At 38.3% G+C, this 16,561-nt stretch overlaps 1 protein-coding gene across 2 annotated transcripts in view; it reads left to right on the top strand.

The window, feature by feature from the left end:
- The window catches only part of Mllt3 (MLLT3 super elongation complex subunit), a 273,357-nt gene that overhangs the window by 246,496 nt on the left and 10,300 nt on the right, over positions 1–16,561 (top strand). For both annotated transcript variants that reach the window (XM_042692938.1, XM_042692939.1), the window contains 4 exons: positions 4,362–4,437; positions 6,522–6,651; positions 9,338–9,437; positions 15,256–15,327. In XM_042692938.1, coding sequence (XP_042548872.1) covers positions 4,362–4,437; positions 6,522–6,651; positions 9,338–9,437; positions 15,256–15,327 — 378 coding nt within the window. The remainder of the gene's footprint in view (positions 1–4,361; positions 4,438–6,521; positions 6,652–9,337; positions 9,438–15,255; positions 15,328–16,561) is intronic.

A 16,561-nucleotide genomic window follows, 5' to 3' on the forward strand; every position in this document is an offset into this window, starting at 1 on the left:
TGAACCATGTCCCCATCCCCCTTTAAAAAAACTTACTGTCAAGGTGATGTACAGAGGGATTACAGTTATATAAGTAAGGTAGTGAGTACTCTTCTTGTCAAACTTGTTACCCTTCCCTCATTTTTCTCCCTCTTTCCCTCCCCCTACACCCCCTCAGTTGTACAGATCATTTCCAATACATTGTCTTGTGGGTATTGCTGTTACATTGGTTCCCCCTTTGTTCTTTGTCTCACCATTTTGTTGTTCCCCTTCCCAAATTCAGATAAATGTATATACAATACCCAGGGTACTATAATCAAATACAGTGACAACAGGGGATAAACTATAGGGGGGGGGGGGGGGATTACAACAGAAAGAAAACATCGCATAATACATTAAAAACAACAACAACAAAGGAAAACCTCTGTGTCCATGTCTTGGGGTTCATTTCATTTAGCCTCATCTTATATGGTCATATGTGTATAGCTATTGAGTTATTCTGCTCAACTGCCAGGACTGTCCTGGACATATGCTAATTATTACAAATGAGAGAAACCATGGGGCCTATGTTTCTTTGGGCCTGGCTTACTTCACTTACTGTGATTTTTTCCAAGTCTTTCCATTTCCTAGCAAATGGGGCAGTGTCATTCTTTCTGATGGAAGCACAGAATTTCACACTCTCTCTCTATATATAATATATGTGTGTGTATATATTATATATATATCACATTTTCTTGATCCATTCATCTACAGAGGGGAATCTGGGTTGGTTCCAAATCTTAGCTATGATAAATAATGCTACCAGTTGTACTGGTAGCTTTAGTATGGCCTTGTTTGTGGTCACTTTTGACTTATTTATCTTTTAGATAGTATTTCACTCATTTTTCCTAGAGCCAGCCTTCAACTTAGTCCTCCTATCAATGCCTCCTACATGGAGGAGAATATAGCTGTGCATCACATAACCAGCTTATTAGTTGAGATGAAGCTCACTTTTTCTTCTAGGCTGGCTTTGAACCATTATCTTCCCAATCTCTACCTCTCAAGTAACTGAGATTATGGATGTACACCACCATTCTTGCCCTCATAGACACACACACATTTTTAAATGTCTTTTAGGGTATAAAATCAGGGAAGGAAGATTCTATGACTTATTAATCCTGAAGGTATAATAAAGATGTGTGTGGAGTTTTTCTTTTTTTAGAACATATAGCCTGTAATCTTTATAATCATTCTTGCTCTGTGTTTTTGGAGGGAAAGTACAATTTTCTTAAGATGAAAAATCTTCATATTTCATGGAAGTGATCCACAGTTGTTAAAATCAGATGAGGTAGAAGATAATATTAGATGAAATTAAAGACAATATTGGCCTTCTCTGGTGGCAGAGGGGCATCTGAAGAATTAATATTAGGTTCAGTTCTGTCCTAGTTGAGTCTAATGTCCATCCACCATAATGTGAAGGAATGTGGTTCATAATAGTGGGTACTGGTGCTTTCTTGAAAATCACTTTGAAGAGAGGCTGCTTTTAGGGATGGATTCACACATATCTTATTTGTCTTGGGTGTATACTCATATTTTTATAAATTCAAAATTTTCCCAACAACATATTATTAAAAAAATAATAAAAGAAGTAGCTGGTCCACAGTGCCTCAACCCTGTAATGCTAGTTACTCAGGAGGCTCAGATCTGAGGATCGCGGTTTGAAGCCAGCCCAGGCAGAAAAGTCCCAGTAAGACTCATATCTCCAATTAATCACTCAAAAACTGGAAGTAGAGTTGTGGCTCAAAGTGGTAGAGCACTCGCTTTGAGCAAAGATGCTCAGGGACAGCATCCAGGCCCTGAGTTCAAGCCTCACAACTGACCTCCCCCCCACCCACCAAAAAAAATTGCTGGGTGCTGGTGCCTCACATCTGTAATCCTAGCCACTCAGGATGTGCAGGTATCATAAACCTTGAATAAAAAGGACTTTTCTTTGGTTGTTTTCTTTTCTTTTCTATTTGTCCATTTTCTGATAATTAGCAACTGTGGGATTATTTAACCTTGTTTATGGGTAAGAAGCTAAAAAGGCTCTAGTGCTGACATCAGCCTGATTCTTGAGAGGGTCAGGTTTAATAGGGGTAGGTGGAGTGGCAGCCACCATCCTCCCTTATTAGCCTAGTTTATATCACTCTTAGTCTAGAATGCTGGCAAAGTGGCTTCTTTAGGTCCAGCACAACGTGTGCTGCTGGTCAGGCAGCATGTGGAATTAGTAGAGCTCTTTACTCACTGTAAGGAAACAGCTTTTTTTTTTTTTTTTTTTTGGCTCCCAAATGGTTTCCAGAGCAATCAAAATAATACCATTTGCAGGCAGACACTTTTCAAGGCTGAAAAGAGCAGCTTGGAGAGGAAAAGGAGTGCTCTCTGGGCCCTGGGAGAACTGTTTTACAGCTGGGCACTGCACATAAATGCCAACTGAATGCCCTTTCAGTTGTGTAACTCACCACTGGGGCTCCACCATGGAAGAGGCACTCAACAAAAATGAAGAGTACCTCACACAGGCATTTGTACTTGTAAACCAACTCTGCTTTGTAAGCTGCAAACAGCAATGTGTAGGACATTGTATTACAGTTTCCAAGTAAATCCTGCAATGGTGAAGGGTTGGTGGGCCGCCTGCTTCTCATTAGAGATCCTGTCTGGCTCTTTTCCTAGAGAATGAGTGGTAGATTGCTGACACCTGTTTTCCCATCCAGCCTGAGGATGTGAAGTGTGCATTAGGAATGCTTGAAAGTGCTTCCTTGTGTCCGAGTCGTGGAGCTTGGCACTGCTCAGAGAGGAGGAGTCCATTGCTGGGAAGGGAAAAGTGAAAATCAGTGGTGAAAAACTGCCGTTATAAACTGAAACTCAGATCTCGTTTCGAAGCTACTGACTGCTTGTTCACGCTCCAGCTTTATTACTCATTGAACAAAGGAAAAAGAACATGCATCCTCTACCATCACATATTTCTCAAATAACATGAGTATGTGGTCGAGACAATGAGCACATTGAAAATGGGAGTTCAAGAGAAATTGTCCACTCTTATACCTAAATATATCAGCATTATTAAGTTATTTAAAAGTAACATTTCTCCTGAAGTATGTAAAGTACATGTGCATGGTGGGGAGGGGTGGCATTACCTATGTCTGCACACTGCTATCCATTTAACTGCTATAAACTCTCATGTAAAAACTATGGTATTGCGAAGCCAGTGGCTAATACCTATAGGTATCCTAGCTACTCAGGAGGCTGAAAAGTCCCTGAGACATTTTAATCTTCAATTAACTGCCAAAAAGCCAGAAGTAGGCTGTGGCTCAAATGGTATAGCACTAGCCTTGTGTTAAAAAGCTAAGGAACAGAACCCAGGACCTAAGTTCAAGCTCCAGTAGCTGCACAAGCAAACAAAAACACTATGGCAAACGACAGAGGGCCAGCCCAATGTTCTGCCTGTAATCACAGATTCAGAATGCCTTCTGTTTACAGGTATGAAAAGGTTAACAAGAAAACATTTTTTGAAGTGCTAGCGTTTAGAGTTGAGCTAGAGAGAATACACATCGAAGTATAATACTGTGTATGTCTAGTAAGGAAACAGGTGATGTCCCTTCTGTGTCTTCAGGATGTTTGCAAGGAGAGAGGTTTGGATGGGTGGGAAAATGTGTGTAGAATTTGTTCTCTGCCATTCATAGGCTGCAGAATTAAAGGATATTTTAAAATGGAGAATATAATCAAACTATATTAAATGAGTGTATGGAAATGTCATAATGAAACCTCTGACTTTGTACAATTCAATTTATGACAATAAAAAGTAGCAGCCAAAAAATAATAGTGGCAACATTTCTTCTGACTGTGGGACTTGGCTGGGTCTGGTGAACATTGGCCTCCATTTGTGAACTGTGGGTGAATAGGGTTATGTCTGGGTCATGGCCTTGGACCAGAGTGAAATTAACTGTCTCATAATGTGATTGAACTAATGACCTTGGCCTCATTACTACTGTGTTTTAACCAGTGGAATCAATCAGATATTGTAGAAAGAGTAATCAAGGTATCCCTGAGAAAGATGAGCCTAGCAATAAATAGGGGTGAACCGAAACCAGGTACTTCCCTCATCCAGCATCATCTGAGCTTTTGTCTTTACATTTTTTGCGTTTCCATACTTATTTCTACATCTAGTAAAAATAAAGTGGTTAAAACAAAAAGGACATAATGACTCTCCTGTGTTGCTATTCTGACACAATGAAATGTGTAGTCAGTTTTCTTGTACAGCATTAGACTATTTTTTCCAGAAGCTGCTTTGAAGAAGCATATTGTTTTCAGTTTTCCATATGTAATGCCCCATAAATTTACTGATGATGCCTTTTTCTTCTTCTCTAAAGTCGGAACAACCCAGTCCTGCCAGTTCCAGCTCCAGTTCCAGCTCCAGCTTCACACCGTCCCAGACCAGGCAACAAGGTATCAACAGCTCCAAGGCAAACTATGAGACATTTTTCTCATAAAGCATTTTAATGAGTTGATTTATGACCTATCTTCCACTGTTTTATTATTTGAATGGTAACTTGGCTTTTATGCAGTTGTATTTATTTCCCCTAGGAATGCATGTGAACATTGTTCTGATATATGGGGCCAGACTTTAGAAATTTCCCCCCTTTCTAGTTCTTGCCATCAGATTCCCATTTGACAAAAGGATTATAGACACAGCCTATTCCAGGGAGTTCCCAGATACAACAGCACACCCTGGACTTGACAGGCTTTGACATAAAGAAATAGGTTTGCACTCTTCCACTTCGGACACCTTTCATCTTTATTTTATTTCTTTTTAATCTCAAGATTAATAGACTCTTCTAAAGCAAAATGTTAATTTACTGTCTCTTAAATCAATATCCTATATTCTGATTGTTAGCCATACTTTGAATAAAGATTAGTAAACTGGAAACTATTAATAGGTATATTTAGTATATTTTCCATGTGTATATAAAAATGTTCAAATGTAGACTTTTAAATTTTTTTACATGAAAAATTATTACAAAGGGACAATTAATTTTTTAGCATTCTATTAAACATTGCCTTTCTTCATGGTCCACACTGAATTCCTAATGTCCTTGTGTGTCTTGAAAAGGATTAAATTGCTGTGCATATTTGGATTAAGGATAAGCTTCCAGGAAAAAAAAAAAGACAGTGATAGTTTTGACTATTCAGTCAGAGCTCTTGTTCCATATTTCCAAAGGCTTATGCTCACTACAAAAGCAGAGAAATTTGTGTTGTATAAAATGTGAGGTTACAGGCAGTTGATACTTACCTTAGAACTGAGTTAGTGTTAGTTGAGCTATTCCTGCCATAGAATAGACTTGAAAGATTGGCTAAACCAGAATGCCTCTCTCACCTTCTTGATTGCCTTTACAATTCATCTTGAAAACTTGAAATACCTATCTTGTTTTCATCACATCTAAGATTAGTAAAATAAAAGAAGCTACACTAATGAAAATGGATGTGCATGTGTGTTTTATGGTTTTGTTCTGTTCTAGAAAAAAGAGTTATAATTCAGTTTTTTTTCTTCCATGTAATATTGGATATAATCTTGAGTTTTCTGGGCATTTGATTTATTACATGGCCTTATTTGTGTTAATTCATGCTGGTATTCTGCCAGAAATTTCTTTAAAAGTAACATGAAAATTGGCTGCATAAAATTGTTGCAACAAGACCTTCTGTGCAAGATCAATAGGAAGATCAGAGATAGGACATTACACCATGGAATTGAAATACTTTATAATCTGAACTTGACTGAAATGCTTGCTTGACCTGAAATTGACCTTGAAATAAAAGGAACAGCTAAACCTTAATAGATCAAAAACTGCCACACAAAGCCTGCATTGCCAAGAACAAGTTAGAGCCACAGTGATTTATTAATCTCAGCTTTTCAATACATGGATTAACTTAACAAAACAGCCAATTTACTAATAGATCTTTCTGTTTCTTTTTAGGTCTAATTTTTCTTAGGGAAGAAATGTACACAGAAAAAAATTCCTGGAAAATTTAATGAACATTTAGTTCATTAAAACAATAGTGTCTGGGCGGGTAATTCTTGTGGCTCAGGAAGCCGAGATCTGAGGATCGTGGTAGGAAACCAGCCCTGGCAGGAAAGTCTGTGAGAGTTTTATCTCAAATTAATAGCCAAAATTCCAAAAATGAAGCTGTGATTCAAGTGGTAAAGCGCCAACCTTGAGCAAAGTAGCTAAGGGACAGTGCCCTCGCCCTGAATTCAACTCCTGATATTGGCACAAGAAAACAACAGTAGTGTTTTGATTATTATGAAAACAATAGTGTTTAGCCTCTATCTAAACAGATCTCGGCTTCCTGAGCCACAAGAATTACATACATTTTTGCAATACAACTTATTACAGTCTCTGGAAAATGTATAATTAGGATAAGGATTATTCTCAATCAGTATTCAGTACAGTAAGCATTCCCCTGTGCCTAATATGAGTAAGTATGCTTGAAGTAGTATGTTTGATTTTCTGTGGTTCACTGTCATTATGCAGGTCCTTTAAGGTCTATAATGAAAGACCTGCATTCCGATGACAATGAGGAGGAATCAGATGAGGCAGAGGATAATGACAATGACTCTGAAATGGAAAGACCTGTGAATAGAGGGGGAAGTCGGAGTCGCAGGTAAATGTCTTGGAGAGAGGTTCTGACATCTGGTACAATCACAAAAAAATGTGCCACATCAGAAGCAAAGGCAATAAATAGTCTTATTCAAGTGAAATTGGGGTGTCTTGGCATGCTTAACACTTACCTTTACAGGAAACTATCTTTCCTTTTATCAAAAGAGGAAGGTTTTTCCCCCTCTAAAACCTTTATAGAAGAAGCCAGATTAGAAGTCCTTGTTATCTGCAAATATATCCCATGTGACATATTCATTTGGAGAGTTTGTGTAGACCTAGTGCTGCAGGTCATCTCAGAATGTGAAGAAATGTGTTTTCTGTTTGTCGTTAGAAATACATAATTGGCCCCAGTGAATTCTGTGTGTGACCTAATTAAACTAGGATCACCTGTGTGTGTTTTCTAGCAAATAAGCTCCTTTTAAGTGTGCTGACAATTAGGTTCCTTAAGTAGCTTTAATGCTGTGAGGCATAATTTCACATTATAAGATGGTAATTCATGTCACTTATAATTAATAGTCAACTTGAAATTGCCTTGAGGATTTCATTTCTTTATCATGAGCAAAACAAATAGGCGTGCTTAATTTAATGTGTTTTAAGTAGAAAAATGTGGATCTACTTGAACTTAAAATCCAATTACATTTATAACATATTACAATAAATCTTCCCCATTATCCATTACTGTGTAGATGGCCCTGGAATATTTAAAATAATGCACTTTTAACACAAATTGGACATACTCCATGCTCTCTTCAATGACAATTCTTCAGTGTCATCTGAGAAAGCCCTCCATAGGTCTAAGTCCTTTCAGATCCCTTGGTGACTCTACCTTATGGGTGTATTCGTTTTACAAGACTATAGCCCAGGCCTGCATCTGACAAACAGCAACTGGTAGGGCAGAAAGATCTAAAAATGAACTGCAACATAGAGTTAAGGACTTTCTTAAATCACCAAAAGGTTGATCACTGGCTGCTTTCCAATTTAGTTGATGAAACACGCACGCACACGCACGCACGCACGCACGCACGCACGCACGCACGCACGCACATGTGCGGTACATTTTCCCATTATTGTTTAGAAAACTGTAGATATTCTATGATCAGCTGTTGTCTAGTCTCCTCTCTGCCATTTCCAAGTCAGTCAGTGTGGGTCAGGTCATACATGTTTTATCTTGAGTATAGTGTGGACATATTGTTGGGGACTCTTCATTTCTCTGCCTGACATATGCTGTGAGCACAGAAGCATTTGATCTTCCACGTACTTGTGAAGCTTCAACTGTTTAATCAGTTTAAATACTCAGCCTTCCACTTCAGTAAAGAAGCATCTGAAAGCAGCGCTTCAACTGAACACTTCATTACTGTAATGTAGTTAAGAAAAACAAGTTCCATCCTTTTTTTTTTTTTGCTAAAAGGATGTCATAGTATATCCTTTTCCTTTCCTATCTTGTATCTTATCTATCTGAATACATAATAGAGCTAGCATATGATTGCCTATTCATAGTGAAAGGAAACCTAGACTCGGATTTCTAAAGCATTTTCTTTCTCTGAGAAGAATATTATATTAGGCTACTGTATAACCAGCAAGAAGGAGCAAACAGGAAAGGGGTGGTATACATCAGGCAGAGTGGAAAAAAGCAACATCTCCTCTTTGGTCAAAAGAACATATGACTTCATTCTGCAGAGGAAAAAATATGTAGAGGAGGAGGTGGTATTTTTATTGTTTTTTTTTCTCTCTCATTGTTTTTCCTTTATTTTTAAAATGTCTTTTATTATAAAGATATTGTACAGAAGGGTTACAGTTACATGAGTAAGGTAATGAGTATATTTCCTACAGAGCATTGTTACCCCCTCCTTTGTTTTTCCCTACCTTCCCTCTCCACTTGCCTACCTCCCCTACATCTCCCTCCTCCCCCACCCCAAGTTGTAAAGTTAAGCACAATTACCCTGAATATACTGTTTTTTTTTTGTTGTTGTTGCACTGCTGGAATATATTCCCAATGAAGTTACAGTATACCAGTGTTCAGAACTAGAGATGGCTTTGAATCATGACACAGTAGATATGATTAGTTGAAGTTCTGGAATGTTGGGCTTAATACATCTTGGGTTTGAATCCTGGTGCCTCTGTTTTTACTTCTGCAAGTTTGGGTGAGTGACTAGATCACAGTGTATTGCTGGCCAGCTGGAAATCACTAAAAGAGAAACAGCAGGTATAGCACTGAACATGGATCCAAATATAAATTCTGGTGTCCTGCATCTTGTATATACATTTTTCTAATTTGGGGAGTGAAAGGGAAATAACAAAATGCTGAAATGACAATATAGGTTGCCCCATTGTAACAATGGGATGTACAAGACACTATGTTGAAAATGAACTTTACAAATTGGGGGAGGGGGGGAGGGAGGAGTTGGGGAGGTGGGGAGGGAAGGGATGGTAGGGGAAAAACAAAGGAGGAGGTAACAATGGTCGATAAGAAATGTACTCATTACCTTACTCTTGTAACTGTAACCCCTCTGTACAGTATCTTTACAATAAAAAAATATATTAAAGAAACCAATATATGTTAGTGATTGTGAGTTACAGCCAACTTTTCAATGACTGTTGTTTGGATTCCTTGCTTTTTGGGGGGATATCCATGGATATTTCAAGTCTCTTGTTTGTAGTGATGTTTATGACTTTTCTCTGTTTCTCTTCAGAGTTAGCTTGAGTGATGGCAGTGACAGTGAGAGCAGTTCTGCCTCTTCACCCCTCCATCATGAACCTCCACCACCATTATTAAAAACCAACAACAACCAGGTAAATTGTGCAGTTTGCACTTCTCAAGACTCTGCAGAACTGGGTATATTCCATTGTCACACAGCATACAAACTTTTTACCTCCCAATTTAAAACAGTCCCTCTCAATACTAAATAAATGGGAATCCAAAACCTTAAAGAATAAACACATAAAGTAGAAGAACTTCTGCTGTCCAGAAAAATAAGTATGCTCCATCAGATGGTGAATTAAGTGCAGGAAGGGATTGGGATGGAAGTGCTGTCCATTCACTCCTGATTGCTGTGTGTTCTATCCCCCAACAGTAAATGAGTGACCTAATTAGAAGCAATATGACTGGTGAGTTAGTTTAAAAGCTGGCTCTTGCCCAGGCATTGGTGGCTCACACCTGTGATCCTAGCTACTCAGGAGGCTGAGATCTGAGGATCATGGTTCAAAACCAACTCAGGTAGAAAAGTCGAATTATCTTCAGTTAACTACCAGAAAACTGGAAGTGGCCCTGTGGCTTAAAGTGGTAGAGTGCTACCCTTGAGTAAAAGAACCTTAGGGACATTGCCTGGGCCCTGAGTTCAAGCCTCACAACCCACCAAAAAAAACTTCTTTTTGGCTCTTTGCTTTATTACTGGTGTTTTGCTAATGGAAAACTAACTTATTCTGTATCCGTTTCTTCATCTGTAAATGATATTAACATTTACCTTGCAAGTTATTGGGAGGATAACAATATATGTAGATACTATGAGGCAGTACATGGCACCTCCGTATATGTTTATTATTAGATACCCAACCTCAGTTTTCTCATCCAAGAAAAAAAGGATCATGAGTGGGATTATAAGGAATAGTTAATAAAACAGAAAATAGTGTCCACTCTCATTGATAATCAACTCAGAATATAGTTATTTGTATAAAGTCTGAATAGAACTTTGAAAGCTATGAAGAGCTTTTGTTAAACATATGGATAAGATTGGAATTATTTCTATTACTTACTAAAATAAATGGTTTTCAAGTATCATGAATACTGTAAAAGCTCATTGTGTGTTAAATTGATATTCATTATTGCAAGTTATACTTACCCTTTTGTTTAATCAGATTTCCTGTGACCTCTACCATAATTGTTTAATTCAAGTTACCATATGACTGTTTACCTGAGAATTTAAAAAACATAGTTTTTATAAAATTGGTCTGTTTCCTAAGTGTTTTATGATTTTAAAATACCTTGTCCTTGAATTTGTGATCTTGGCTTTAGTTGGAAAAAGCTATTTTACAAGCTGAAAACATCTTTTTCACATTTTGTGTAAAGTATAAGCAGATATCTTTATTTATTTATTATTTATTTTAAAAAATTTTTATTGTGAAAATACTGTACAAAGGGGTTACACTTACATGGGCAAGGTAATGAGTATATTTCTTATCAAGCATTGTTGCCTCCTCCTTTGTTTCCCCTTCCCATCCTTTCCCACCTCCCCCCCCACGCCCCTCTCTCCCAGCCAAAGTTGTAAAGTTTGTTTTTCGACATAACGTCTTGTACATCTCATTGTTGCAATGGGTCCACCTGTATCCCTATTTAAGCAAGCAGAGATCTTAAAATCATAGATTTCTTAGTTACAATGTTGGCTTGCAACTTAAATCCTCCATTGTTAAGTAGGAAAGGTACTTTTTTAATCTGCCTACCAAAACTAAAAGATCCAGATTGTCCATCTGGAGAAGGTAAAAAATTACCTAGCCAGGCATTCATGGTTCATGCCTGTAATCCTAGCTACTCAGAACCCTGAGACTTGATGATTAGAGGTTTGAAGCCAGCCCAGGCAGAAAAGTCTGTAAGATTCCATCTCCAGTTAACCAGCAAAAATGCCAAAATGGAAACATGGTACAAGTGGTAGAGCACCAGCTAAGAGAAAAAAGCCCAGTCAGAGCATAAGGTCCTAAGTTTAAGTCATGGTACCTCTTTGGAAGGGGGAGAGGGAGGGAGGAAGGATGGGAAGGAAGAAAGGAAAAGAGAAAAGAAGGAAGTAATTACTTTATTTGATTAAATAGCATACCAATGATTTTTTTGGCATGCTTATTCAACAAATGTGTAAGTACTACTTACATATCACATATCAATCTACCAGTAGTACTTGATTACATGTCACTTCTTTCATGCACCTGTAGGCGTAATAATAAAGTCCATATGCACTCACAGTGTTGCATCAGTATGATGCTATTTCTTTAAATCAATGTTCAGGAACATTAAAAGTAATAAATACAAGTATATTCTCTATGCTGTTGAGTGTATGATTTTCTTAAAGACCTAAAAGTCATTTATATTTAACTCAGAAATACATTTGTAGTATTATATTTGAGTGGCAGTGGGAGGAGTACTTGTGGTGGTCCAGAGCATGTCTGAAATTTCACATCCAATAAAGTGGATAGCAACATACTGAGATGGCCCTAATTATGAAATGGGAAGACCTAGTTTCTTTCTCCAGTGCTTCTTGCCTATTGTGTTAGTTCACGTTCCATTGCTGACCAAATACCCCAGGAAAAACTTAAAGGAGGAAATGGTTTCTGCTATACCTGTTGTCACTTGACTTTCTTCTTTCTGGACCAGAGGTTGGAAGAACATCATGGTGGGGACCCAGTGGTAGAACAAAGTGTGGCTCACCCCAAGAGGATGTAATATGAAAACAGAGAGAAGGAATTGGAACAAGATATAGCTCCCAAAGGAGCTTCAACTAGGTCGCACTAGCTCACTTTCTATCACCTCCCAATTTCCCAGCAAATTAAAACCCATCAGTGTATTAATACATCAATGAAGTCAGAGCCCTTATAATCCAATCACTTCTTGGAAACCTCACCTCTGAACAGTGTTTCATTAAGAACTCAGACTTCAGCACATGAACCTTTGGGAAACAGTCCACCTATAAACCATAACAACTATTTCTCTGTCCACAAAATGATCGTGCAAGATTTAGTTAAACATGGGGCACACTTGAACTGCCTTTTACCTTCTCATAAGTCTTCCATGGACTTAGGAAAAGGTAAAGTATTAATTGAGTCAAATATTTTCTAAGTACTGGAAAAAAAATGAACAGCGGGCCACATACCAAGAAAGCAAGTAATTAGCCTGAGTATTGTTAGGAGCTACTAATGATTATTAACTCAAAAAAAGTATCAGTTCATCTGCTGAATAATTGAGATTCATTCCTCACAAAAGAATACAGAAAAATAATAACCTTGAAAATGTGATTCTCAAGCTGTATCTTCTGATTAAGGACAAGTGCTACTAAACATAATTACTCCATTTTCAGAGACTGCCAAATCTATCAGTGGTTTATCTCAGTCTGGGTGGCTCTATTTCCCTCAATACAACTTAATGGGGAATAATGAAGAGTATTTTACCAGTTTAACCAGAGATGGCTTTTTTTTTTTTTTTAAACCTTAAATCCTTTTTGTGTGAATTTGAAACAAAACAACCAGGTCTTTCTTAGCCAGGAGTATGGCAGGGAGAGAGTGAATGGATTTGAAGGAAGGAAGTGTTCCATTGGACTCAATATTCAGAATATTATAAATCACCTATCAGCCTGCCGGGCATGTTGAATTAAATTCAAAAGAGTCTATCCAGTTAAACTGGTTTGAAATAAGCCTGTGGAAGACAAGGTGTTATACTTTTATATTCTGGAGTCGTTTCCCTAAAGATAAGAAATGATCATAAATAAAACAATTGTCTTCAACATGGCTCAGCTCTCTCAGAATGAGGTTTTGACAAAGCTGTTTATTTTGGAGCAGGGAGAGATCAAAGAAGGAAGATTAACTGAGCCCCGTCTGGGCAGCCACTCAGTAACTTGAGGCGGGTCACTGACACCCGGAGCTTTTGTTCCTGCCACCATAGCCTCAGAAGAAAGAAACTAGGATTTCAATGTGTTTTGGCCTTCTGTGCTGTAGCACTTATGGAATGTGCGGGGTGGGACTTAAGCGCCCAAAAGTTCTATTTTCTGCTTTGAAGGGAAGGGTACAGGACTCTAAACCTAGTTTGCAAAGTTCCACTGCAAACATAGCAGTTCCAGACACTCAGATAACCAGAGCACAAATGAGTGTGGGGGATGGGGCTATAGGAGGGGCTGGATGGGGTGGGAACAGAATTCAGTTCTCTAATACACCAGGCAGACAGGAACTGTTTTTTTTTACTCCTGCCTGAAATCTCAGCAGATTGTCTCCACAGCACCCAGCCCAGTGTCTGAGTTGGCCAGGAGTGCCATCTACTGACCTACTTACTCCTATGTCTCTGAGCACTGATTTTCCCCTTGAGGGGGAAAACAATAGAGAAGGGGAAATAATACATGTAGGACTAGTTGGTTTCCTTTACAGTGGAGCATATTAAGAATGATTGTCTTGTCTCTGCTGCTCAATAATTTCCTTGTGTGGCCCAGAAAATTATATGTTAAGCTAGCTCAGTCAAACTAGTTATCTTAATATTAAAGAAATGAGTGTGAATCTATGGAAAGACTATTGAAAGCATACTTCTTTATCCATCACACATTGTTCTCAATTCGAAGAGAAGTATTTCCAGAATGTCCTGATTCTATCCTAACAAGTAAAGTACGTAACTAGTAGTATAAAATTGTAAAGCTAAATGGGAATCTGGGCATTATCTTCTTCATGCCTCTCATTGTCATCTATTGAGACCCAAAAATGTTAAGTGATAGGGCTAGGGACCCAACCCTATGCGCTACAATTTCAAATTAAAAGGGGGTACAGTCTTAAAATTTTCTGTGTGTTATGAAATGAGGTAGACTGAACAAAACTGTGATTGAATTAGGGCAGGGAACAGTGAATGGAAGAATAGGATAAATATGAGACTTCTTAAAGTAAATTCTTTGTCATCTCCTTACTATCAGTCTTTGATTATAACGACTCAGCAATGAGGTTATAAAAAGGCAAAATGCTTTGCTCTTTGTGTTTATATACATTTGTAAAAATTCATCAGAAATGAATTTAAAAATTCACTTGGTTCTTATTCTTGGTTCATCTGAGGACCATTTTAGAGTATTTCCCTCAGAAGTCTTGATTTGGAATATCATGTTTAATAAGTCATAATTTTATCCTTATTAATCAGAAACATAACTCCCTACCATATCTTCTGAGTGGTATACATAACTACTGTTCATAAGTTAAATTGCAATTGCCTAAGTTAAAAGGAAAGTTACTTGGAGTCTTACCTTGTATAATTATATCACATTAAAATGATGACCTTTTTCTTCAGAAAGTGATTGTCAGAAGACAATCTTGTTTCTCTTCCTGGAGTTAGATAATCCCAGAGTGGAGCATCCAGGTAACGAATGGCCACCTTCATTCCCAAAGTTTTATCACCTCAGTAGATACGAATAACTTCAGAATGTAAAAAACAGGTATTACAGAAGGCATTTAGGGACTTGTTTGTTGTTGTTGTTTTTGTTGATTTTTAAAAAAATCATCTGTAGCTCACTGAGCACAGGTGGTTAGGCCAAAATGGCAGAATGAACAGGAAAACATTTTTTCCAACAAGGACTATCATCTCAGAATAACAGCTGCCATACATATGCATAGAGAGTTTTCACCAATGAAAAGCAGCCTTGGAAGCTGAGATACATTTCCTTATCGTCAACTATTTTTTAAGGTGCTGATTTTCTGGCTCAGCATTTCATAAATAAGCAGTCCGTTTTCCCATTAAAAATAAGATTATAAGAGAAGAAAGGGTACAGAAATGCTAGTCAGAAAACAGATTTGTTATCCAACATTTCATTCAGTGAGTGTTTTTGGTTATGTGGGTGGCAAGCTAGCAGGTTCTTGAAATAAAATTTAACACAGTGTTTTCTTTGATCCCTAGATCCTTGAAGTGAAAAGTCCAATAAAGCAAAGCAAATCAGATAAGCAAATAAAGAATGGCGAGTGTGACAAGGTAAGTTTCCATTTTATTCCTGTGAGTGCTGCAGCACTGAGGAGTCTTGCCTTGTTTTGCTGTATTATCCATACTGGCTCTCTTTCCATCTTCATTGGAAGGGCACGAGATGCCCAGTGACAACACTTCATTCATCCCTGCCCTTTCTAGTTCATTTTCCATGTCTTGCTTTCATATGAGGTTGGCCTTCTGCTACCATTTCCCATGGCATCTACATTGCCAAAGGTTTCAGTCATATCCAGTTGTGGGAGTATGACAAAGATTGTGGTCAAACTAGTGGGTTAAGCAATCACAGGTGGAAGTGAGCAAACCATCTAAATCCCAGGGCAGTATCTGAACTTGCAACTGTAAGACCTTGTGGGACATCAGCCACCTGATAGGGGCAGGGCTTGCAAGAGCAAGACAGACCTCTTCAATGCTTCAAGAATCTTCCCTTTGCCTTATTTAAAATAATCCTGGAAGCACCCACCTAATTATGCTCACAGGACCTCACTCATCTGAGCACATAGAAGGAGAGATGCCTCTCTGCCCTGGCAGTGGTGTTCTTTAAATCAGATGCTAATTTGCAAAGTTGACTGTCTTTTCTTTGTACTCTCCACCCCCCACCCCCACCCCTGTTGTTAAGCTCCTCCACACTGGTACCAGGGTTTAAATTTAGAGCCTTACATTTGTTTCATGGCTTGCTTGGCTGGTGCTCTAACACTTGAGTCATGCTTCTAGCCCAACCTTTTTTTTTTTGCTGTTTATTGGAATCTTTTTCAACTGCTCTGCCTGGGCTGTCTTCAAACCTTGGTCAAATTTGAGCCACTGACAACTGGTATGTTTTTATAAGATATTATTATATTCTTTGGTTACTTGCTAGCTTTGTTTACTAGCAATGTTTGGTAGGATGTGGAAGTTTTTTTTTCTCTTTCATTAAGAATTTTTCCTAAGCCGGGTGCTGGTGGCTCATGCCTGTAATCCTAGCTACTCAGGAGGCTGAGATTGAGGATCACGATTCAAAGCCAGCACAGGCAGGAAAGTCTGTGAGACTCTAATCTCCAATAAGCCACTAGAAAACTGGAAGTGGTGCTGTGGCTCAAGCGGTAGAGCGCTCTCCTTGAGCTGAAGAGCGCAAGGACAGTGCCCAAACCCAGAGTTCAAGCCCTACAACCGACAAAAAAAAAAAGAATTTTTCTTAACATAATTAGAAATGTGCATTGATACTTTCATGTTCAAACTTAGGCTCTTTTCT

Source organism: Dipodomys spectabilis, unplaced genomic scaffold (assembly GCF_019054845.1).
Source record: "Dipodomys spectabilis isolate Male_0828 unplaced genomic scaffold, ASM1905484v1 ptg000158l, whole genome shotgun sequence".
NCBI classification, from domain to species: Eukaryota; Metazoa; Chordata; class Mammalia; order Rodentia; family Heteromyidae; genus Dipodomys; species Dipodomys spectabilis.